Raw genomic sequence first — 25,000 nt, 5'->3', positions numbered from 1 at the left:
AGCTGCGTTATTATCTAGGAGGGGTATTTGACTTTGTGACGAAATGCTACGAGGGGGGAGGAGGGGTATAAAAACTTACAAAAAAAAAGCTACGTCATTTATGGATGTTCCCTAATGGAGTTGAAAGAACATTCAGTGAAAGTAAATCCCATCTAAACAATTTCCTCGCTACGAGTAGGGGTACACTGATGGACATAAGTATTCGACATTTTTATTGTTTTGTTGAAGTTTTCGTTGCCTTATCGTACATTTCACAGAATCTACTCATATTAAAATATGTAAATATCACAAACTAGGTGGTGGTGAGAGGTTGTTGCTTTTCATAAGAGGGTCTTATGGAAACAGGAAATTTTACGTTTGAAGAGAAAATATCAAGATAATTGATGTTAGAAACGATTAGTTTATTTGTTGTTTGTTTACAATAACATCATGATCACCATAAGCAGCACATCAAGGCATGGTTCCAACAGTCATTCTGCCGCACCCGGTCCATTGAACTTATCCTTTTCGCCGGTCAACATGCTGAAAAATAAACATAAAAATATGTGTTTACGTTAACAAATAATTTGAACGTTCACAAAAAAATAAACTCACCATGTAGAATAACAAAATCACATTCAACTTTGAAAAAAACTGATGGCTCCACAACTGGCTAGTGCTTGGTACAACGACGAGAAAATGACTGATGGAATGAATGTGTTCATTATTTTTTCACAATGCCGCTTCTTCTTTTTTTTTTTAAATATGTCTTTATTTGTATCAATTCATCATTACATTTATATTACATTTTTTCATTAAATTAGGTGTTCAGCTCAATAATGAACTGTTCAGAGCCCTATAGTTAACTAGATATTAAAAATTTATTTGTAAGAATTAAATTTGCTTAGCGCAATTAAGTATTTAATGTAGGAGAACATTCTGTAATGGCAAAAATATTTTAAATGCCGCTTCTTCTATTTTTCATAAGAACTTCGTATGAAGGTATGAATATTGAAAGAATTTCATAAGACTCATATGAAAAATTAGTTTGGACGCAAAAAAGTGGTTCATAAGATGTATCTTATGAAATATATAATAAGATTTCCTCTGAGTGTAAATGAATGCGATAAGTTAGAATATGTCGAATAATTATACCCATCATACATTACAGTTTTTTCCGAAAATACCCTTCCATGCCAAATTCGGTTCCATTTGTTCGACTAGTTCTTCAGTTATGTAAAAATTGTATAGGAGCCACCCTCCCCTCTTCATATATCCCCACTGGAAGGAGGGATGGGTGCCAAATATTCATTGAAACATTTGTTCTATTTGCTTGATTAAACTAAAGTTATGTAAAAAATTGTAAGAAATTCCCTCTCCCCTCGTCCTATCCCCCTACTGGAAAGAAAGAGGGGTCTCAAATAATCATAGAAATATTTCTCGTACTCAATAACTATCTAATGAAAAATTTGGTACCTTTTGGTTGATCGGTTCTCGAGTTATGCAAACATTTGCCTGTTGTTTCGGATGCCTCCTTCCCCTTTCTTGTGAGAGGGAGGGATCTGAAACCATGAAAGTAGCCTTGCCCGGCCTCCAATACCCCCACTTGCCAAGTTTCACGCAAATCAGTTCAGTGGTTTCCGAGTCTATAGGAAGCAGACAGACAGACAGACAGAAATCTATTTTAATGTATGTTGATATGGTGGGGTAAAAGTACGACCTTAGTGCTGTCCTATTTTTATAAAATTTTGCAGTTGTTTTTCTAAAAAATCAAAAACAGCATTTAATTCCTTAGAATTTTATGTCTCTTCTCAAAAACTATTAAGCTAATCAAATGATGGATTTGATAGCAGTAGTGAAAAAAAAATATCACCCTAAAAAAGTTAACCCATTTTTTAAGCTTAATAACTTTTTTATCTTAACTTGAATCGAAATGCATTCTTGAGATGAAGTATTTGTCATAGTTTAGGCTTTGATAAAACCCGTTTTTAAAAGAAATCAGCTGAAGGGGGCCAAAGTTATTGATGAAAACCTGCATTTTTAAGTCCCTCCCGAACAAAATGTCTCAAAATCCCATACAAACTTCAGACTCGTTGAGCGACCCCTTCCCGTGATCCGATCTGGCCCAAATCTGGCATGAGATCTTTTACTAGGCCAAGGGTCAATTTTAGCCTGCAGCGCATATCTTTTTCAGAAATCGGATTATTTGGGGCACTCTATTGAACATGTACCGGAGGCCGTCAAATGACGATTTTTGAACTTTAAACGATGATTACGCCTTGTATTATTGGTTTTTCGCAAATTTAACGACAGGAGATGAGATAATTCCATTATTGAATCATAAATACCAATAAATAAAACAAAATAGATTCCAATTGGAATTGTTTCTTCCAATATTCAGTGATTTTATAATTTACATCATTTTTATTTTACATGTTGCCGAATTTTACATAATTTTTTATTTTACACGTTGCAACATTTTACTGTCGTGTAATTTCCAACTAGCACTGAAAATTCCGTCATATATGATGCTTCTTTTTATTTACATCACATGTGCTGTGATTTTACAGATTTTTTTCGTAGTGTGTATAACTTTAAAGTTATTTAAAGTCCAAAAAAGTTTTTATGAAAAAACATGCTTCACGAAAAAGGCTGTAAATCAGATATTAAGTGCTTGAAAAAAATTAAACTTAGTGCCTGAGAAAGCTGAAGTTAGAATCTATATGTTACACATATGGAGCTTTTTTTAACTTCTTAAGATCATGGCCACAAAAAATGTAAAAAAGTTGTGTAAAACCCGTATTTTTCAATCAATCAACCGCCAAAGCTGTTCCTGTTACAGTAGAAAACTTTGAAAAAGTGAATTGAAAAGTGGACGTTATTTGTCACATTTTGGCATCTTTTGATTTTTGAAATACGAAATACATAATTTATGACGACTTTTCAAAGGTAGCTGTTTTCGAACTTTTTATCAATTTGGATTTTCTGAGACAATTCCTACACCTAAATTCAGCTTTGAACTGGATTTTGAGTAACATTAGACAATAAAACTATATCCAAAAGAAAGCTAATTTCATACCGGTTCTTGTGATGTTACTGCATTGGCGGTGCAATGCTTAGCAAAAATATGATAAATAAAACAGTGAAGTAGTTTCTGAATTTTGAAAAGTCAGCCCAAATTCTTGCTTGGCAGACGGGCGCAGTGGGTGGTAATACCTCAAAGCTATTTTGCACACGAAGACGGATGAAAGGAAACGAAAAAACAAACAAGCATGAGCTCAAATTCTTAAGTTTCACTTTCAGAAATATATTTATTGTATTTTTGTAAAGCATTGCACCGCCAAACACAAAAAAACATCAAACGTATGCTTGTTGTGTTCAAATATGAGCGCGTAGAGACAAATGGCGCCAACACCAATTTAAGCTTCAATATGGTTTATTAATTTTAAAAATTCTCTTGCACGTTTTTGCAATAAACGCTCGTGAAATTGAGTAAAAATAAAACTTCAAGTTGCAATAAGTTGGCTAGGAAACGTCGTAGAATGTTGAAATCTTGTGCAAAACGTGTGAATTGAATGCTCCAACAAATGTTCAGAACATCTTGTTCATGTAAATCCTCATCTAACTATAGTTAAGTTTAAAAAACTAACTTTTAAATAACTTTGAAAAAACGAACACACACACATAGGATCTCAGTGAAACTTCATGTTTCTTTGAAGAGATCTAAATTCTACTTAAGACTAAGCGTACATCTTTCAAGGATATAATGGCTAGCATCTTATTAATGCTAACACCACCAACCCACAGAAAGAGTACTTTGTTTGCCGTGACCAAGACTTGATCTAATGACCTCTGGCTTAGAAGACTTGAACGCTATCCTCTAGGCCACGGTCGGCGGCTTTCAACTTTCAACTTTCAAAAGAAAACTAAAACTCTGGTCTGAAAGAGATAGAGTTTTGATGTATTCGATAAAGTTTCATATTTTGACGTATTCTACAACTTTTTAGTATAAAGTAAAGCTCCATTTATTGAAATTAAAAAGTTAGAATTTTTAATTTTTTTTATAGTGGACTTAGACTAACTTTTGATGCTTTCAAGTAAAGAAGTATGTTTGAAGAAGCAAATGTTCTGAAGACACTTAGATCAGGGGTGAGCAAACCGCGGCCCGCGGGCCGCCTGTGGCCCGCGAGACCCTTTTGTGCGGCCCGCGAAGCTTTTTTCAAATTTTTATGCCTTTTCAACAATGGATTGTTAGGAAAATTAAAATGACTTGATCAAAATAGGCTCTTATCTGCATTTGTCCACAATCATTGAGATTGTTAACTTTTTCTGGCTTTTAAGCATTTATTATGTTCTGTTCAAGGCATAAATGCAATATTTGTTATTGGCTTAACCTAATTTAGGGTTTTTTTTATATTAAGGACTAGCTGATTTTACCCGGCCTTGCACGGGTTCACATAAAATATAAATCGAAATGAGTCGTTTGACTTTTTGAAATTTTGAAAGCTTTTTGTTCATCATCATAACAAATTGGACCATGTTTGGCCATGTGAGCTTTGTAAGTTTTGTTAGTCTTCTTAAAGTTTAAATTGGGATTATTAGCAAATTTTATCGTTTTCATATTATTGAATAACTAATATTTTTTAGATTCGCTAATAGAAATATATTCCCTTGAGTGCATATCAATTCTATCACGAAAACCATTTCAATCTAAGGTTGCCAGGTTGCCCGGATTTATCCGGATTTGCTAGAACATTTAAATAAAAATTTGAGGTAAGTCCGGTCTGGCCCGGTTTCCAGGATTTTGTTGCAAAAAGCCCGGATTTTTTCCGGATTTATTCACATCATTTTTAAAACTTACTATAAACCGAGATTTTATAATTATTATGATTTTTTCATTTTTACTTTCAAAAATAAGTTTCAAATGGAAGTTTTAGAAACAATCACGACTCGTGTTTGGAAGCTTGATACACAATTTAAAATCTTCTGATGTGGTTTGTTGAAAAAAAATATTGCAAGTATATTTTTCGTTATTTTTACTTAATAATTCCGTGGTTTTGATCAAGTTTGCCCGGATATTGCCAGGATATCGGTTTGAACATTTTGAAATCAAATGCTGGATCCCGATACGGCAATTCTGGCAACCTTATTTTACACCCACCATTTTTTAGGAAGCTTGAATTGAATTACCCTTTTTTCATCACATGATAATATTTTTTTATCTTTTCCATGGGTTATCTAGAGAAAATCCAATGTATTAAGCTTGAAAACAAATGTTGACGACCTCTTTTCAAGATCTACCCGTAGAATGAAATACGTATTTAAGTTTTATTTTGTACTTAGAAATTTCTGAATAGATTTCCGCTAAAAACTTATAAAAGACTTCCTCTGCATGTTTTCAATGTGCTTTTTAAGTTTTTTTTTTTTAAATTAGATGGTAGAATTGAACACATCGATGATCAATAATAACTTAAAAATAAAAAAATTACAAATGAAATTGAATTGTACAAAACTAAAAACTTCAGATTAAATTACTAAAAGTCTCGTGCGTTGGTTTTGGTTTTAATTTTTTTTTCATAAAATGAACGTTTAATTGTCTAATTCCTATTGTAAGTTAAATTCCCACACGGCAATCAAAGTGTTGAGATCGCCGCCTTGACCTTACAACCCTCAATTTTATTAATTGTTTCCCTATGAGGAGTTCCGTAAATATGAAAATGGATGGTTCCTAAAAGCTGGAACATTAGTTTTTAGTTCAAATAGTTATTCCACTGAAGAAGTCAATTCATAATAAACATGAATTAATATATCCATACTTTACACACTGCATATTCTAGTAGATTCTCAACCACTGTTCTTCTCAATATATTTCAAATGCTCAAATGTTCAAATGCCTCGTACGGGTACCACGTGCTTTGAACAGTAGAAGGAAAAAACACCCGCCAAAATTTCACCACTAAAATTTTTTATGCTCAGCAAGCTTTGATTTGCTTTCCAGTGCACGTGAGCTTTGGATGGTCGTTTCTAATGCCTGGCCCATGGTGATGGTGAAAACAATCCCGCCAAAGGAAACGAAAATTTGTTGACAAATTGGTGCCATGACTTTTGGTTTGTGGGAATAAAAACGTAAGTTGTATGGGAGGGTCCCTTTTCTTAGATGGGAGGGGTTCAAAACTATTACCTCGACCTTTCTCATGTCCGTTTACATCACTGTACCAAATTTCAAGCTGATCGGTTAAGCGGTGTGGATTTGTATAAGGTGCATATATATATACAAACATATATAGCCCAACTTATCTTTATATATTAGAAGATACATTTTTCCTAATAATTTAACTCTTACCACCTTGAAAAGCATAATCCATTAAAGTGAGGAAGAGCAGCTAAAGCTACACATCATCAAAGGTATTTCGCAGTCCGTTAGTGAAGTCATTATTTTCGTCTCAAACAAAAATAAAGCTGAATGATAAAAATATGCTCAGCAGATAATTTTCTATCTAATTCGGTAAAAAGGCTTGCTCTGTTAGCATTCAAATACTGGCAAAAAAATTCCAACCAAAACCTTGTTAAATATTATTTATTTCTGAATATTGACGAAAAACGAAAGTTTAATAATAAAGCCTGGGAGAACGATTTTAGATTTTGTATTAACATGAATCAGCCGGCATTAAAGTTACCGACAAAAATTATTATATCTTGATAAAAACCATAGATATTGGAAATTCTGTGATTTGACCCAAAAGTTATTTGACGATGTGAAGCTTTTTTCAGAAATTTGATAGAAAATTTATAACAAACAACGATAAATTGAGTTGTTTCACTCATAATATACCTTTTGGAATCCTATACCAATGATATCTAAATAAGATTAAAAGTTATGAAAATCTGGATAAAAATTCTAGAATCAAGCATGTAGTTTTGAAGATAGTTTCTTAAAAATATGTGAAATTGAAAATTTTTCTGTGATTTCTATACAACCTTGCTCAACATCTCAATGCAATGATCCAATAAAGAACTTCGTTTTAAAAAAACGAGGTTCTTATCGTTCGTTGGAAAAAAATCTAGGCTTTGAGGACAAGTTTTAATTATGGAAAAACAAAACACAGAAAGTCAATTAGCAATTCAACGTTCAACGTTAAGAAGACGGTGATTGACTATTGAAAAATTGAGAGATAGTAAAAATGACAAAGATTTAGTGATGTACCTTTTCAATATCGGGTATTTAAAAAGTCGTGTTGAATTTCTGTTTTTAAACTCGTGAATTCGGTTTATCTTTCCTTTGTTCAGATTTGTCTTCGCCAAAAATTTTTAGTTATAAAAACTGACGTGAAGTTCTGCTAAATATTAAGAAAAAAAAAAGTTATTTTAAGTGCGGCCCGCCGACAAGATCTCAAATTTAAATTGGCCCGTTGGTTCAAAAGGTTGCTCACCCCTGGATTAGATAAAAGACAGAAGCAAATGTTCACTTAAGAGCACATAAGAGATTAGATAAAAGTCAGAGGCGCTAAAGTTCAATTTTTAACCCTTTCGGACCACTGTGCCATGGGGTGCCGGTCTTACCCCACTGGTTTATGAATACTGTTTTTGTCGCTGTTTTTATAATCAATACTATAGTTATAAAATAACGGTTTGAAATCTCTGACAGCGTAGATATCTTATTGAAGACAATCTAAGCAACAATTATGTGAAGGAAACAGAACAAAATTGGCTTTCAGTTCTTGCAAAATGATCGTTTTCCTTAGGGGGCCGGGCTTACCCCCAGTTCCCCTAAATGTTTTTCTTGTTTCGCTTGAATGTAGTGGTCATGCATCATTTTGATTAGGAGTTCGAGTCCTTGTGCCAGTAGTGCTTTTCAAACATATCATCTTTGGCACAGTGCACATTTCAGCGCATTTTCGGCACTGAGATCTGCTAAATAGGCATTGGATTTTCTTCTATGGGTGTAATAACGCCAATATCGCAAAACATTAAACAGTTGATATGGACGACCCATTTAGCCGAACCCTGACCCCTGTTTATTGATTTGTATAAGATATTTGCATATAAGAGACTCATTCTGTTTCAATCTCTTAGAATATTAACACAAAAATTCGCTAAGTATTGGATAATTTCTGAGACGATCGGGACTATTTAAGTGCCTCCAAAGTAGTCTCGATGGCCTCAGAAACTTACCAATGCTCAGCGAATTTTTCTGTTCAATATTCTAAGAGGATGAAAAAAAGAATCTTTAATATGCGAATACCCTATACAAAAATTTGTCAAAATGTGTTACTTCGATTTTGCGTGAAATCATAAATAAATTTTTTTTTTGTGTTACACGTGGACTAACAATACGGGAGCTCCACGAAATTCGCAAGTGCTTTTCATTTAAAACTTCGATTCCCAAACCTTAATTAAGAAACTCATGGTTTTGGATACAATTCTAGAAGATATCTGTTAAAATTCAAAGTTTTTATAGATGAATGTCTCGTGTTATCTCAGTTGGTTTATTTTATATATTATAGTTAGTTTATATTTGTTTTTGGAAGCAGCGAGCTGGTCTGAAACTAAAATATTAATGGAGTGAAAAAGAAATTTTAAATAAAAATTGCAGCTTCGACGTGTAGCGTACTTTGAATTTTTGAAACGTGTTGTTGTTTTTAACCTTTCGTGCACGTTCATGGGTCGGTATGAAAAACTAGACTGCTGCGTTAAGTTTTTTTTCGTAACAGAAGAATATGCAGCTTTCTGTGTGGATCGCCGAAAAATTGCAAAAGCTTTGGATAGCTAAAAGATAAGTATCCTTTCATTGCATTACTTCTTCATGATGTATTTATACAATAGCTTAACTCTATTATTGGGGATTCGTGGGGGGGTAGGACAGGACATCGAATGAACGGAAAACTGATGTACAATGGATTGTGGGTTCAAGCCAGCCGGAGTATCTCGGCAAATTTGGAATCATGAGTGGGTAACTTAGGTACCTTTTCAGGATTCTTTATTTGTTTCGAACAGTTTGAAGGGAGTGAGATGAGTCAAACCTGTCCCAAGCCAGTGGTAACGGACCCCTTGGTTGTGCTGCAATTATTGTTGATGAGTTAAGCATGAACAGTATTTGAAAGTGCGATCGAGACTTCCCGTACTGACTCGGGTCGAAAGACCTATCAGCCACTGGTGGGTCAAACATACATACATACATACATATAGTTAGTTTATATTTATATTTATAAGAGGTTTGTAACATAAGATACCTAAGTGGAAACTCCGTTCACGAGCGTCTTGAACTTGAGCAAACTAGACACAAAAAGTTGTAAACTCCTCACAAATGCCACGATAAATTTAAATTCATTACTCCAAATCGGCACGTGTTCACACCCTCTTATTTACTTTGGCCGTCCAAACACATCCTGCAGAGAACTGATAAGCATCCTCATCCCTTCTATCGTTTTCCAACTCAATGTGATTGACTTCGTCCTGCCATCAGACAGAAAGTTCATCTTTTCTAACCACCGAAAAGGCATGGGAAAATTTGTACCTTCTAACTACGCAAAGCTCAACTAGTGTTGGCTAATCCTGTAAATTAATTTCAAATGATGTCTTCAGGAGCGTATTTATTTGCAACACACGCACTTGCCAGCCAAAAGTCGACACCAAAACGGGTCACGTGCCTGATTGGCGTAATAGGATAAAGATTGGTTTATTTTTATTGGACCAAAATCACACCCGGAGGCAGCAGCCAGCCAAATGGCAAAGACTTGGTTTCTATCCTTTACCACTAAATGCATCTAACTCAACCGACGCGTGTCCTTCGGTCCTTTTTTTCTACAAATTGCATAAGGGGGGAAATTTTTCTCATGAAACTTTGGAAAAGACGTTCACTCAATGTTAAAACCACGCCCATTTGAGTTCATTCATATTTGAGTGACTTTAAGTTGGGCTGTGTCGATTTTCAGTTTTTTTAGTCAATGAAGATACCTCTCTATTATTTTTGTTGTTAAACTCTGATTTTAAATCAACAAATTCTGAACAAATAATTATCGAATCCAAAAAGCTCCCTTAATTGTCCCTACGAGTTTGTTCGATAAGAATCAAATAAGATTGCATTTATTCCACTCGGGATCATGCCCGTCAGAAATACTGTTCAAATGTCACGAGATTCGATACAGAACAGAAAATGTTTCCGATGATCAGATCTCGTGACACGGCTGATCCCGTACGAACTTCGTTTCCTAGCAACTATGAAATAAATGTGATAAAATAACTTTTTTTTTTTTCGTGGCGTTTAAATAGCTCGGGGAGCTGACGCTTGAAATGAAAATTAGAATAGTTTGGAGAAGAAAATTTAAAGTTTCGCGTTTTTTAAAGCGTTCCTTTTTTTTCTGATTCGTGCTGTGCAAGAACCGCAAGAAGATGCAGTTGCATATCCGTGGTCTGAACACTCGCGTCCTGGACGCTGAGCCCCAGGAAACCATCAATGAAATCAAGCTCAAGCTTGCATCGCTGGAATGTATCGAGGACCACCAGCAGCTGGTGCTGTCCTGCCAGGGCATGATCCTGAACGGCGATTCGCCCGTGTCGGCCCTCAGCTCCGTCGAGTTGGACCTCACCGTACCACTGCTTGGTGGTAAGGTGCACGGTTCGCTGGCTCGTGCAGGTAAGGTCAAGGGCCAGACGCCCAAGATCGAAAAGAAGGAAAAGAAGAAGAAGACCGGTCGTGCTAAGCGGCGCATCCAGTACAACCGCAACTTCAACAACGTGGTGCAGGCCTTCGGTCGCCGACGAGGCCCCAACGCCAACTCGACGTAAGTTGTTGGTCTGACAGCTGAGCGGAGATTCTTTTACGTTTACGTTTCCAACTATGAGCGTAGGAAGAGAGAGAGGGGAGGGATGCTAACACGACCGCAGTGTTTTTTTTTTCGGAAATACCGTCTCTGTGGTACTGCGGTAGAATAAAAACGGTAATAGTAAGCGATCTTGAGACGTTGGTTAGACCATCAAGCACTTCATTGTATCCATGGAATATGGATAAAATGCAGTTCAAGATAATAAACCAACCCCTCCCGATACCAGTTGGAGGAAGGACATGGGCGGGTTTGAGACTGGCCTCTACATACTCCCCACGCAACTAACTACATTTAATTTTTGTGTTATTAAAGGAATCATTTTAACTTATCTTATATGTTTTTCCTTCCTTCGTCGTCGTCTGTTGAACGTCTCCTCCGTGGCTCCGCCCCAATTCCACTGGTATGTGTGATGGGTTTCGTGATAGTTGTCTCGGGGTTTTTCAGTCATCAGATGACTCCGAATCGTATGCGTATATGAAAATAAAAGAAAGAGAAAAGGAGAGGAAAGAGAAATATAAAGGAAGGAATTAGTTTTTGAATGAATTAATTGAAATGTTATTTGCTGTTTTTCCCTAATTTTTTGCCTTTCATTTTCTAAATTTGCTGTTCTTTAAAACCTTATCACCAAGTGTGGTCAACTTCTCAAACAAACTCTAATACTCAATCTACACGATAGGGGTTCAATTCAAATAAACCGTGTGCTTGTTTTTAAATGCCCGAAATAAATGATCTGAACTATCTACTCATTCTTGCTTATCGAAAGCATATATTCTATTTTAAACTTCGATTTATGAATTTCAATCCTAACCGAAAAATGTAAAGATCTGCCAAAATTAATAAATAAATAAAAACAAATGTCGAAAGTGTATTACAAACTGAAATATAATATTTGTCAAAACAGCATTCCCGTCCAATGAGCCCCTAGTTCTTGTAAAATGCTTGATTTAAGAATAAGCCAACGAAATTCATAAACCGCAAATGCACACTTTCTAGAGCATTGGGGAGGCGAATACCATTACCTATACCTAACCTAGCAATACTTGAAACATCCTTATTCTATGAAACTAAACTAGCTAACTACCTTACCAAACAGATTATGCCCTATTGAAAAGTATCACTTTATGTCGGCAAAATGTGATATTTTCACTACAAAATTTTCCCATTGTTCAACGGAAGGGAGGGCAAGTGTTTCAACTCCCATTCATCTTATCAGCATGGATCATGAAAAATTGGAACACCATTGAACCTACCGCTAATTTAATTTAAATAAAGGTGTCCATCACGCCTTCTAATTTGAGTCATATTATGATCCATGCTTGACAAGATGTGTGCAACGACCCTCTCAGGACAATGATAGTAAACCATCATTATCACAAGCATGCACACCGCCGCCGTGACCCGTGGGAACCCAGGGTACGGAAATAAATGTGATAAAATAACTTCAAACAAAATAAAATCTCAGTGTTTCGGTGAGCCTTATGTGACAAAAAATATCACTTTTTTTCTCCACAGAAAGTTATCAATTCTGGAATGGAAGAGTCATCAACAAGAGTAAGAGTAAGTGAATTTTATTAGTAACTAGCTGATCCGGTGTGCTTTGCTACACTTTCTAAAAATCAAAAAAAAAAATAATAAAAAAATAATTTCACTATTAATAAATAATCGATATCTTTACAATGAGAGCTTTCACATCGAATTAGGCCGGAACAAATATCAATTTCTTCTTTTGTCACCCCCTCCCCCCTTCGAAATTTTCAAAGAAATCCGAAGGGGGGAATAAATATCCGAATGATTACAAGAGCAAAAAACAAATTGTGGAAGATGGAAGTTTTATCCGTTTTATCACCTTCAGATCTCGTGCAATCATTGAGCACCGACTCATGCATCATGGCATTGAGAATGTTCATGGTCCGTCGCGGGAAGAGTTTTTTATGAAAAGGTGTGATTGGTAGTGGAAGTTTTGAGGCGTGCGAATAATAATTCGAAAATTTACAAAAGGTTACATTAAATAATACGGAAAAAAATAATCTTTTGAGGCGTTAGTATCAGGTTCTCCATAAACCGGTAAAGTCGATGATTAAATTTAGAAAGATAATTGATAATAACACAATGCTTCATAATCAGGTTCTCCAAAAACTGTAAAAGTCCAAAATTTGAGGTTACATTGTTCACCTTAATAGACATTCCTACCTGGCTAGAAGACCAAATGGTGATAATTTCGTTCAAGGTATTAATATTCATGAAATTATACAGATTCCGACCACATGAACATCTTGTTAAGAGAAACTTTACCATACTCAAACTTAGGCAAACACTAAATGTAAGTTCCTATATTTTCCTACTATTATACATCACTTATCGAGCTAAATCGTTTTAGGAGATTTTTATTCAAGCTGAATTAAAGATTAAATAACCCAGAAGTCGAAAATTATTTATTTGATAACGGTATCCTTAACAAAAGGGGAATAGAGCGATGGCCTAGTGAATTGAATGAAAGAAAAATTTCATGATTTTTTTCTGTAGTTGAAATGTTATAAGTAATGCTAAAAAATTTAGCCCCTTAATTTATGCAGCGTCATTGTCCATCTTCCAAATTTAATTGTTGTTCGGCCTTACACACGAACTGCCTTAGTTTATTAATTACTAGCATTTGTTAATATTATGAAGGTGTTTTGTATCTTTTATGATCAAGAAAACTCGTTAAAACCGTCAAATTGAGACTGATCAATGTTACCCCAAAGCATCAAATTATAAACAAAAACGAAATCGATTTTTTAATGAAATTTTAAGTAGTCTAATAAAATTTTGCAACCATGTTTTACGTTCATAAGAGTCTAGCACTGGTTTTAAAAATATGAAACATGCCACATTCCCCTTGAGAGGAAAAATAATCGAGAAATATTGTAAAAAAATGATCAATCTTACCCCGTTTTACGGTATCTACATAATTTCTAACGGCACTGTAGCTTTCCCTTTCATGTTCATGATGAATAGTGAGTTCATCCAAACGAAATGAACACAAACTACGAAACAAGAATTCACGAGCTGACATTTGTATTCCATGCGTAGAGGTCATATTTCGTGTCCTGTCCTGGTACCGGTTTTGTTTCCCAATTTGCAAAAGAAAACTGTATCAACCGTACCTGGTCGATAATTCGAAACGATAGCTAATAATACTGTAAATAATGACAGGGTTGAAAAAAATAAATAAACTGATTACCGATAAGCAGTACGCTGAAGCCCTGGCTGGTTTGAACGATCTCAATATCAGGTGAGATATCAATGTTATACATCGTCACTAAATCTTGGAATTTTTTTCTAATTACGAAATTTTAGTCTTGTCAGCTACGATGATTTCCAACAGGAATCAACGGAAATATACAATAACTTTTTGGCATGCTGTCCAGCGGAAGACGAAACACAAGCAAAAGTGGCCATCAAATGTCTCAATTTGTTGAAACGATCTTGTGCCTTGGGAGAAACCTTCCAGAATGAGATAATTTCCAAGGAGTCATTTATAATTAAAATAAGAGAAATATTACAGGACCATCAAGCAAGCGAAAGCGTTCGCATAAACTGCCTTCAGCTTTTGGCAAACCTCTGTGTTCAAAATAAATCTAATCAGGAAACAATTCTCAAGGAGTTTAAAGATTTTTTACTCAAAAGTATAGAAGACAACACGAGCTATACCAATGCCTCGACTATGATAGTCTATAACTCGTTCATCTACAAGAGCGAGATCGGCCTCAGTGCCCAAGAACTGCTGGAGGTATTATTGGCCAATGTAGAAAAGAATAGAACTGACCAGTCGGAAGTACCTGAATTTGTAAGCATCTTTCTAGAGTATCTTATGTGCGAAAGTAACGAAATCGTTGATCAATATGACAAAATTTCCAACGAAAAGCGAATCTTATTTTTGCACTATCTTACCGAATATATCCGGTATGATAACCGTCGAAACAGACCTCTGACTCAAGACTTGTTCAAGCATTTGCTGACAAATTTTAAACGGAAGTCGGATGAAATTTTGAAAACTAATGAAGATACGAAAATGGAGTTAGGTGATGTTGAGGAGGTTTTCACCCTGCTAGCATTGCTGTCCGACTGCACGTGTGTTGAACCATACGGATCATTTCTCCGACAGGATGGATCCCTGTTTCTCAACATGGGCTGTATGCGAATAATGTAAAGTTGAATTTCTCTATAATTACTAATAACAAACTTTGCAGGTTTGCTGCGGCTATTACAAAAAAGGGGAAAAAGTGAAGACGAAAACATGTTTACACCGATCCAGAAGGTGGAAGAAATCCTTAAAATTCGACAAGGTACTAGCGAGCTGAACATCGAACAGGAAATATCCTTTTCGCTCAAATCATCCTTGGTCAAAGCGCTCGCTAACCTTTCTTACAAAAACAAAAAGAACCAGAACTTGGCCCGGGAAATGGAAATCATGAGTGCCATCCTAGATTGTACGAACCTGGACGCTCGTAATCCTTGTAAGTTAAGATATTTCTAGACTTCCAATCAAAATTAATTTTTGTTTGTTTCTTTCAATTCAGTCATTCAAGAGTGGAGCATTCTTGCTATAAGAAATCTTTGCGAAGAAAATCCGGAAAATCAACAATTCATTGCATCTTTGACTAAAATAGGAGACGCTCCGAATTCTTCGTTAACAGCTGATTTCACTACCGGTACGGGAGGAACCATTCGGATCAGTGCAAGTTCAAGTTCACCGGCGACATCCACATCCCGTGGACAGTAAATTTATTTTACAATAAAAATCAATTGTTCAGTCAATACCACAAATCTAATTGCTTACCTTGAGTTTGCGTTTGCGTTTTCGGTGAATACTGGACTAGATCACACAATTTTGGTGTTGTTTTAGGCAAACAATTTGCTAGGGAATTGTTCGTAAAAAAGACTGGGGTTAAGTTTTCCAATAGGCTTGCGTTCGAATCTAGAAAAACAAGATAAGTACAAAATATAAGCTTTAAGAACATTTTTGATTGAATCCAACAAGCACCTTTCCTCCGGGATGATCGTTAGAGTAACGTTAACACTGCGCAAAGTCACCTCGGTGGGACGAATCGAACCAAAAAAGTCTGTTATGGGTACTTTGTGAGGATCCTTGGGATACAAATCCTTCCGGACACCAACCGTGGAGATACAAACTCGTTTGGGACAAACCGAAAGCTGAAATTCATAGAACGAAACATGTCATTTTTTTCCTGTGTTCTTCATGTTTGATGAAGCTTGATGATCTGGGAAACAAACTTACGAATTCTCCCATGGTTTTTTTGCTGTTGGCCTCCACTTTTTCCAGAAATTCCAGCGCATAGTATGTGTAGCGATCGATGATATACACCCCGATAGCCGGATCGACGTGATGTGAAAGAGAATCCTCTCCCACGAGGCTACTGGCCACAGCCAGAATATTCGGGGAGTAAAACTTCTCGTACATCGACGCCGCCTGGCAGGTATCGATCATAAAGAACAGCTCATTGTATCGCTGCTTTTGCCACATTTGTTCAATAGCGTCCGCCAGTTCCTGGTTCGTGATTTCTTCCGAATCTTGGAACTTCAGAAATCCATCTCCACCGTGTCCGGTCAAATAGATCAGCACATTGCTACCGGCATCGGAGAGCAAGCGTTTGGATCGTGCCGTTCCATTCTCATTCCTTCCGGTTAGCAATCGGACAAAATTCTCTACGGTCACCTCGTAGCCTCGATAATCTACCTCGACGTCGGCACCGTACACATTGATGTGCTGATTGGCGTTGTTGAAAACCGTAGCCGGGCGTGGATTTCGCGGGTTGCAAGCCATATCATCGGCCACCATCAGCAGAATCTGACTGTCCGGGATGCCGAGTCGTTTGACCGATCGGTAAACCGACAGCACGTTGGCAATGTGCCGATAATTGAACCAAAACCGGGATGTGTCCACCAGCACCGCCCAATTGTTGGTGTGGGAACTGCTTGTTACGAACTGTTTCGGGAGCTGAATCACCGATAAACAGAAAGGTTAGTTGTTTGTTAAAAAAGTAGGGTAAGATTGTATAAACTTACCTCAATTTCGTTTCCATTACATGGTCCATAAAATAGCAATATAATTGAAAACAAAACTACTAAAGGGAAACATATTTTGCTAAACATTTTTCAAATTAAGAAAAACCTTCTCACACTCGTGCGTGTTTATTTTTGAAATTAAGACGAAACACTTTGAAAAATATTTACTCATTAATTGAAATGTTGTAACGCAAAATTAGAGCAACGTATCTGTTCTGTGGTCCAAATCTATATAGGGCTGGAAAACATTTTAAAAAAATAAAAAAAAAACGCTCAAACGTCAAATTGTGGAAGAAAAAAACAAAAAAAAAACGCTAAAATGTCAATTGGATCTGATTAAATCAATCAAGAATGACCATTCTTAAAACTTTTTTAATTCGTTGAGAGTTTTGCATTAGATAAGTTTGCAAGTTTCACCAAACTGAGCATGCCTCATCTATGAAACAACAGCTTTGTTGATTTTGTTTGGTTCCGGCACGAACTTTTATCATAAACGATTACAAATCTTTTAAAAAGAGACCCAAATTCCGAAAGAAATTTTTCTCAGTGTTTAATAAATATATGAACTGGCAACGTTGCCAACAAACGTCAAAATCGCAAAAACGTCGAACGAAAAATAGCACAAAAGAAAATTGGAAAAAATTGTCTGTCGCCTCTCCAAAAGCAGAGACAGAGGACGAAAAATAGTGAAAAGCTCCGTTGTTCCGTCGTGATCTGTTGTGTGTAGCAGTTTTTCCAATAAATTGAATTTAAATCGATTATCATTCCGTGGCCGCGTTCGACTCCCGTGCGTGTTTAAAGGTGTAAACCACGCAAACAATGCCAATGCACCGGAAGTGGCAACTGCTATTGGGCATCAGTGCGTTTCCATAAGGGGGTGACCCAGATTATTGTGACCAGCAACCATCGAAGATTGTATATGGTGTCTCTTTTTTGGAAGCACCAGTGTGAGATGAAAAAAATGGAAATGTTTTGCACATCACCATTGCTCGCGTAGTGTAGACGGGGCGAAGGGGAACCCTAAAATGGTTCGCTGATTTCGTTTCTGCTGCTGTGAGTGATAGTTTCCTGCACTGTTGGTTCAGGATTTTCCATTTTGATTATTGGTCAAGTGTATGAAAAGACAAGATTTTCCTTCGTAAAAACAAGAAGAAAATTCCTCCCCCAAGGAGAAAAAGGGTGAACAAGATTCTTCACCTGCGGGGAAAATAGAGCTAGTGGCGTGAAATGATGTCGTTCCAGATGTTTCGTCCAGGAACGCAAAAACACCGTAGGAAACCAGACTGGGCAACTAGCTCCGGAACCTTTCGGAACGGTTGTTTTGTTAGTCTTCTGCTGTTGAGTCACTGCTGTCTGTCACTAGTCTCAGCAGGGGGTGGCAGTTCAGGCTCGCCAAATGGCGTACCAGCTACATCGGCTTCAATGTCCCTGCCACATCCGCCCGGCAGTGGCAAATGTTCCGAGCTACGGTGTATGAACGGAGGAACTTGTCGCAACGGAACCTGCATATGTCCGGATGGCTGGCAGGGTTCCGAATGTCAGTTCTGCGGTGGCAAAGTTAGGTAAGTGTTGAGATGTATTTTTTTTTATTTTTCATGTTCTTTTTTATCTTTGGAGATCAGCTGAGCTGTCTGGTTTATTGGGGGCTTGTTCAGGTTTCTTACAAACAAGCTGCTTTCCAAACCAGTCTTTACATTTACGTGGTGCTGTGTACTACGAAGATTGATGGTAATAAACATAGTTGAAAAGTTCACAAGGATTTGAAAAGAAATGAAAATTAAGTAGGTAGAAAATTTTAACTGACTGACTTATCTGTAGCGCAGGTGTCTGCGTCTGAGTAGGCTCAGGGCTGATTGAATTCTATCATCATTTATGTTACATTCTACCATTTCATTAGGTGTTCAGCTCAATAATGGACTTTTCAGAGTCCTGTAGTTAAATTAATATTAGACATTATTTATTCGGCTTAAATTTGCTGAGCACAATTAAGCATCGTGAGCACAATTTTTAGTGACGTTTATGTCCTGAGTGGACAAAATATGCTACCAAATGAAATGATGGAGCTCTGATTTGGTCGGTTAACTCAAGAAAGAAATCGGTACCTACATGAACAAAAGGAGCTTAGAAAATAAGCTTTATGACGATGTATTGGAAATTGATGTAGCATTTCTTTTATAGAACCAAAATTGAATTTTATTGGATCTAAAGAATATTTTTCAAAATTTTCTAAGTCTGATGTCTGTGAGACAATAAGGCTGATGGCATGCTGAAGCAACTAGCAACGCGACCTACAACGCAACGTTCACACGACTAACCAGCTCTCATTTGATCTCCATGGAAATCGCGCAGACCTGTCATACTGGTCGCTTTGTATAGCGCGACCAATCTGATGCCAATGTGTTTTGTAGCGCGACTAGTAGGAAATCCAATAGGAATATTGTTTTTTCTCGATTTGAAGCAGTGATTCCGGGTTTTAAGCACAATAGTACGAAGATCTGTCCGAACTTGTGATAATAAACTAAAAAATATCTTAATCGGCGAGAAAATTTTCATGAATTCTTAGTTCCGGCAAAAAAAAACAAGGAATTTTGTCGGTTCAAATTTTGGCATTCTTGCAATCCGGGTCGTGATTTGATGAGTTTTTGATGGCTCCCGAAAGAAAGGAGACGATCCAAAGCATTATCAGATGTAGAGAAGTGATGATTTGTAGGGAATTTCAAAGTCACAGGTCGCGCCAGCATGACATACCAATGCGTTGCAACGCAATCTTATTGGAACGTTGCGTTGCGTTGCGTTGCTAGTTGCTTCAGCATGACATCAGCCTAAGTATTGCCAAATCTTTTATTGTAATTATCTTTCTTCATTCAAAAGAGGCGAATGAATTCAAAACTTAAAGTCTTTATAAAAATAAACAAAACAAACAATAAGTACTTATGAGTAGTAATGATCTGAAAAATTGAGGATATCTTACAGGGTGACAAAAAAGTCAGTAAAATCTCAATATTTCAAAGAATAAGATGAAAATCAGAATCTGACTTTCATAGCTTTGTTCAGTAACTCATCAAGATACTTCACAGACAATATCTCGGAATTACACCACCTTTCTCTGATCGAACCAGCTTCAGATGCTCGGAAAGTCGTCGCAAGCGGCGCGCACGTCCGGTCTCGTATAATCTTTTTCAACCTTGGAGTTCTCACAGACCTTGGTCGTCCAGATCGTGTCTTGTCCTCAGTGCCTTCGGTCTCTAGGTATCGATTTACGGTCTGGTACACGAATTTCCAGTTGATTACTAGCGGTTTTAGGTGTTTGAATATGTTGAATAAGTGTCCGGGTTTGTACCCGATAACATATTCAGCGATAACAGCTGCTCTCAACTCTGCCACCCATAACTTAATGTACACAAACTGCACAGAAACGAAACTCTGCCACACGGAAAATAAAAAAAAGGTAAAATTTACCTTTTTGCGAGGTGAATTTTTTCCACCCCTCTTTCGAGGTAAATTTTACCTTTTTTTCATTCACCTAGCAAAAAGGTAAATTATACCTTTTTTCAATTCACCTAGCAAAAAGGTATATTTTACCTTTTTTGCATTCACCTAGCAAAATAGTAAATAATACCGTTTTCCCATTTACTGATTTAAAAGGTAAATGCTGGTTGGTTTGATTGGTTTCTTCAATAAGAATTAAAAAAATACAAAATTCTATCAAAAATTATATTTATTGGAGATAAATAGGGACTGGTAATTCGGCTTCGCGTTCTTCCGAGCCGCCATGGCCGCTGAATCCTCCTGCGTTGCGTACATTCATGACCCTCTGTTCGGCTAACCCGGTCAGGTTCGGCTTTTCCGGCTGGAGGATGACGTGGAATACACCTATAAGTTCTATGGGTCGATCTGAAACAAAAGCAATGTATTATGAAGAGAACCAGCACAACAAAATGATATCTAAGAAAACACTTACCATTCTATTCCGATTTTCACATATTATGCACAAAGCAAAACTTGTTCCTGAATGACAAAACAGCTTAACCTCAATAAACGGGTTCGGCGAATAGTCACTTTTTTTTCGAGAGGAATTGTACCGTTTTGTTTAGCTCAATCCAGGTCAACTTCACCTCGCTACGAGGTAAGTTTTACCTTATTTGGTTTTACCTTTTTTCTAGGTGAATTATACTTTTTTTATTCAGCTCAATTCAGGTGAACTTCACCTCGCTACGAGGTAAGATTTACCTTTTTTGGATTCACCTTTTTCCTCGGTGAATTGTACCTTTATTCCAACCTCGATTCAGGTAAATTTTACCTCGCTGTGAGGTGAGTTTCACCTCGACGAGGTAGAAGCTACCTTTTTGGCTTTCACGATCGTTTACCTTGGCTATCTCGGTAAATTTTACCTTTTTATTATTTTCCGTGCACTGTGGGCAGCAAAGTTAGCACTATCATTTGACATATAGATGGCACCAGAGAGATGCAACGTATAGGTTACAGGCGACCCCAAAAAAAGTGTGACATGACTTTTTTGTCACCCTGTAGTCAGATTTCGACGCAGGAATCCAAACAAAGCGAAGACTTTAGCTGTTGTTGTCGCGATATGCTGATTAAACGAGAGCTTCTGATCAAAGGTAACTCCAAGATCCATTCACAACTCTTTCGAGCGAAGTGCCACCAAAAGCGTATTCGGAGACCAAAGGGTTTCTGGTTCTAAAAAAAGCTGATGCACTGGAATGGATTCCATGTTTTCCACACCATGCGAGAAGTCTGTAAATGTTTTCTTGAAGCGCAGCGCAGTCCGCTCTTGAGTCAACGATCCGGTAGATTTTCAAATCATCTGCAAATAGTAGATTTGGCGATTGAAGGAAGGTTGCTAAGTCGTTTTTTTTATTAGTTGTTTACCCAGGTAGTAAATCCATTTTACGGATTGCATTCCAAGGCACGGCGAGCCACCGCGTCCCCCCAGTTTGCTACTCTGGGTCCATGGGTGCAATTGGACGACTCATGATACAATGCTAAGGAACACTGTACCCCCTACGCCATAAAGTCCACTTGGGGCCACTGACCTTTGTTCCCACCTCGAACTGTTTGACACATTATACTTCAATAGTGGGAGGTCAATCCTCTGTCAGCAATACCTCATTCTAAGGCTGATGTCATAGGCACAATTTTCCCGTATGTTTGGATAACGTGCCGCTATTAAGCCTACACGGAAAATAAAAAAAAGGTAAAATTTACCTTTTTGCGAGGTGAATTTTTTCCACCCCTCTTTCGAGGTAAATTTTACCTTTTTTCAATTCACCTAGCAAAAAGGTAGATTTTACCATTTTCTCTTTCACCTAGCAAAATAGTATGGGAGAGTGGGGAATCATGGGTCACTTTTTTACGATGTTCCATAACTTCTTTATTATGAAAGATAAAATGATTATAAAAAATGGTATGGTTTTCTATATTTTCAAGGTATCATAAGGTATTTTTTAAAAAATTTTAAAAAGTTATTTTGCCCAAATTCTGACTTTTTGAAAAAAAGCATTTTTTTTGAATTTTGAAAAATGGTGGGGAATCGTGGGCCACCAAATCGAAATTGACCAAAAAACATACAAAGTTTATGAGTTGACCCAAAACTGTGATTTCCTAATTCATTTCGTTATTTTAAAGCAATTTCAGATGATGAAATAAAAAAGAGAGCTGTGTATGATCGCATAGATTCCAAAATCTGGCTCGCGAACGTTTTGGCAAAATTTCTTATATGAGATGGACAAAATATTTTTCATAACTCTTCATTTGGCATAAGAAAACTTTACAGATAGGTAAAACGTATTTTCAGTTCTGAATGTGTATAAAATCATAAAAATATAGGTGAATCAAGATGTGTGGCCCACGATTCCCCACAAGGTATGATTTGCAAATTGGTTGCGTTTGTGTGACTTATTGAAGTTTCATCAAAAATTCCTTTTCCATGTGAAAGATCATGACAAAACTAAGATCATAAGCATATGAGCATATTTTTGTTATGCACTTTAGGTTCCCCATCGATGAAATTAGCGGGTGTTTTTTCAATTATGTAAGCAAATTTTTCTAACTTTTTTTAGCTTGATAAATAAAAGAAGCATATGATACGTATTTCAGTCAACAACATATAGGAACATATGCTCACGCAAAGCGACGACGATGACAATTGGTTTGAGATTTTTATCTCAACACACATCTGAGATATTAAAAGTGGCCCACGTTTCCCCATGGCCCACGATACCCCACTCTCCCCTAAATAATACCGGTTTCCCATTCACTGATTTAAAAGGTAAATGCTTGTTTGTTTGATTGGTTTCTTCAATAATAATTAATTTTAAAAAAACACAATTCATAAAAAATTGGTATTTATTTGAAATAAATAGGGAGTTACCTAATATTTATTTTTGAAATATATCACCGTGTTCTTTAAAAATTGTTGAGGCAAGTCCTTTGTTCGCCAAGCTTGTCAGGTCCGGCTTGTCCGGAATAATATCTGAAGGCTGACGGGAATACAACACGAAGCTCTGTGGGCCGATCTGAAACAAAAGCAAAGTATTATGAAGAGAACCAGCACAACTAAATGAATTCTAAGAAAACACTTACCATTTTGTTCCGATTTTCACATATTGTGCACGAAGCAGAACTTGTTCCTCAACGGCAAAACAGCTTAACCTCAATAAACGGATTCGTCAAATAGTTACTTTTTTTCGAGATGATTTGTACCGTTTTGTTGAGCTCAATCCAGGTCAACTTCACCTCGCTACGAGGTAAGTTTTACCTTATTTGGATTTACCTTTCTTTCTAGGTGAATTATACTTTTTGATTCAGCTCAATTCAGGTGAACTTCACCTCGCTACGAGGTGAAATTTACCTTTTTTGGATTCACATTTTTTCTCGGTGAATTGTACCTTTTTTCATTCTTCGTTTTTTGGTATATTTTACCTCGCTGTGAGGTGAGTTTCACCTCGAATAGGTAGAAGTTTCCTTTTTGGCTTTTGCGAGCATTCACCTTTGCTGTCTCGGTAAATTTTACCTTTTTATTATTTTCCGTGTACTCCCAAGGCTGATGTCATGCTGAGGCGACAAGCAGCGCAACACGTTCATGCGACATTTTTTAGAATTGAGTATTTTATCGTTGAAATTAAAAAAAAAATAGTAGGAAATTAAACTGATTTTTGCAATTATTCTTTATTTATAACATAATTTTGTCAAAAGTCTAGCTATGTCAAAAAAATTATCGCAAAATGATGATAGAAAACCCATATTTTAAGCATGATATAAGATAAATAACAGCCACTGCAAGGTAAAGCTCTACACTCGTTAATAAAGGTATCTTATTTTTATGCGTTGTGACGTCACGAAAATTATACTATTTTTTTTTTTTCAATTTATGATTTAAAGGGTGATACGGCCAAAATTTGGTCAGAGAAAAACGCGTGTAAATCGGTGAAATCGTTTATTTAAAAAATCAAATTAAATTACTTTTTCAAGTTTAATTAGTATAAAATTCAGGAAAAATTTTCAGTTAGGCTTACGCTTTTCCAAATCCGAATTGCCAGGCCTTACACTTAACCCCTTTTGTACAGCCACCTTATCCACCTTCTTCGCCGCAGGAAGAAATTTTACCTTGAACTGCTGCTCGTCCTTAGCAGTTTTTTTGGTCTTCTTTAGGTTTCGCTTGACAATAGCCCAGTATTTCTCAATTGAGTGGAGCTCTGGCTGGTTGGGAGGGTTCTTGTCCTTGGGAACCACCTGCACGTTGTTGGCGGCGAACCACTCCATGGCCTTTTTACCGTAATGGCAAGATGCCAAATCCGGCCAAAACAGTACGGAACAATCGTGTTTCTTCAGGAAAGGCAGCAGACATTTATTCAAACACTCTTTCACGTAAATTTCTTGGTTGACAGTCCCGGAAGCTATGAAAATGCTGCTTTTCAAGCCACAGGTACAGATGGCTTGCCAAACCAGATATTTCTTCGCGAACTTTGACAGTTTCATGTGCTTGAAAATATCTGCTACCTTTCCCTGCTGTAGTCGGCTTTGACGTAGGTTTCGTCGTCCATTACCACGCAGTCAAACTTCGTCAGCATCGTCGTGTACAGCCTCCGAGATCGCGCTTTGGCCGTCATATT

At 36.8% G+C, this 25,000-nt stretch overlaps 4 protein-coding genes across 4 annotated transcripts in view; 3 read left to right on the top strand and 1 right to left on the bottom strand.

Moving 5' to 3' along the window:
* Positions 1–10,331: 10,331 nt before the first annotated feature.
* On the top strand, positions 10,332–10,915 carry LOC129738630 (FAU ubiquitin-like and ribosomal protein S30). The gene has a single exon (XM_055729873.1). It carries the CDS (start codon positions 10,369–10,371, stop codon positions 10,762–10,764), a length of 396 nt encoding a protein of 131 aa, XP_055585848.1. The 5' UTR covers positions 10,332–10,368; the 3' UTR covers positions 10,765–10,915.
* Positions 10,916–13,853: 2,938 nt separating this feature from the next.
* Positions 13,854–15,608, top strand: LOC129738628 (ataxin-10). Its single transcript, XM_055729871.1, has 4 exons — positions 13,854–14,073; positions 14,139–14,974; positions 15,032–15,298; positions 15,362–15,608. The coding sequence occupies exons 1-4, from the start codon at positions 13,988–13,990 to the stop codon at positions 15,562–15,564; spliced, it is 1,392 nt and encodes a 463-aa protein (XP_055585846.1). The 5' UTR covers positions 13,854–13,987; the 3' UTR covers positions 15,565–15,608.
* On the bottom strand, positions 15,535–17,022 carry LOC129738629 (putative GPI-anchor transamidase). Its single transcript, XM_055729872.1, has 4 exons — positions 16,869–17,022; positions 16,081–16,800; positions 15,826–15,995; positions 15,535–15,759 (listed from the first exon to the last, which is right to left on the bottom strand). Exons 1-4 carry the CDS (start codon positions 16,953–16,955, stop codon positions 15,684–15,686), a joined length of 1,053 nt encoding a protein of 350 aa, XP_055585847.1. The 5' UTR covers positions 16,956–17,022; the 3' UTR covers positions 15,535–15,683.
* A 492-nt stretch (positions 17,023–17,514) lies between these two features.
* LOC129740535 (attractin) overlaps positions 17,515–25,000 on the top strand; it is a 24,969-nt gene continuing 17,483 nt past the window's right edge. The window contains exon 1 of the mRNA XM_055732241.1: positions 17,515–18,430. Coding sequence (XP_055588216.1) covers positions 18,096–18,430 — 335 coding nt within the window. The 5' untranslated portion in view covers positions 17,515–18,095. The remainder of the gene's footprint in view (positions 18,431–25,000) is intronic.

Source organism: Uranotaenia lowii, chromosome 1, assembly GCF_029784155.1.
Source record: "Uranotaenia lowii strain MFRU-FL chromosome 1, ASM2978415v1, whole genome shotgun sequence".
Taxonomy (NCBI): Eukaryota; Metazoa; Arthropoda; class Insecta; order Diptera; family Culicidae; genus Uranotaenia; species Uranotaenia lowii.
This window is presented reverse-complemented; position numbering and strand designations above follow the sequence as displayed.

What these genes read in the sequence shown, in the direction of transcription:
- LOC129738629 (XM_055729872.1), bottom strand. Translation starts at nt 16,955, where the DNA reads ATGTTTAGCAAAATATGTTTCCCTTTAGTAGTTTTGTTTTCAATTATA. An exon ending in GTAATGGAAACGAAATTGAG is followed by an intron (nt 16,801 to 16,868) that starts GTAAGTTTATAC and finishes TCGGTGATTCAG; the next exon opens with CTCCCGAAACAGTTCGTAAC. An exon ending in ACGATCATCCCGGAGGAAAG is followed by an intron (nt 15,760 to 15,825) that starts GTGCTTGTTGGA and finishes TTGTTTTTCTAG; the next exon opens with ATTCGAACGCAAGCCTATTG.
- LOC129738628 (XM_055729871.1), top strand. Translation starts at nt 13,988, where the DNA reads ATGACAGGGTTGAAAAAAATAAATAAACTGATTACCGATAAGCAGTAC. An exon ending in CCTGTTTCTCAACATGGGCT is followed by an intron (nt 14,975 to 15,031) that starts GTATGCGAATAA and finishes CAAACTTTGCAG; the next exon opens with GTTTGCTGCGGCTATTACAA. An exon ending in CCTGGACGCTCGTAATCCTT is followed by an intron (nt 15,299 to 15,361) that starts GTAAGTTAAGAT and finishes CTTTCAATTCAG; the next exon opens with TCATTCAAGAGTGGAGCATT.
- LOC129738630 (XM_055729873.1), top strand. Translation starts at nt 10,369, where the DNA reads ATGCAGTTGCATATCCGTGGTCTGAACACTCGCGTCCTGGACGCTGAG.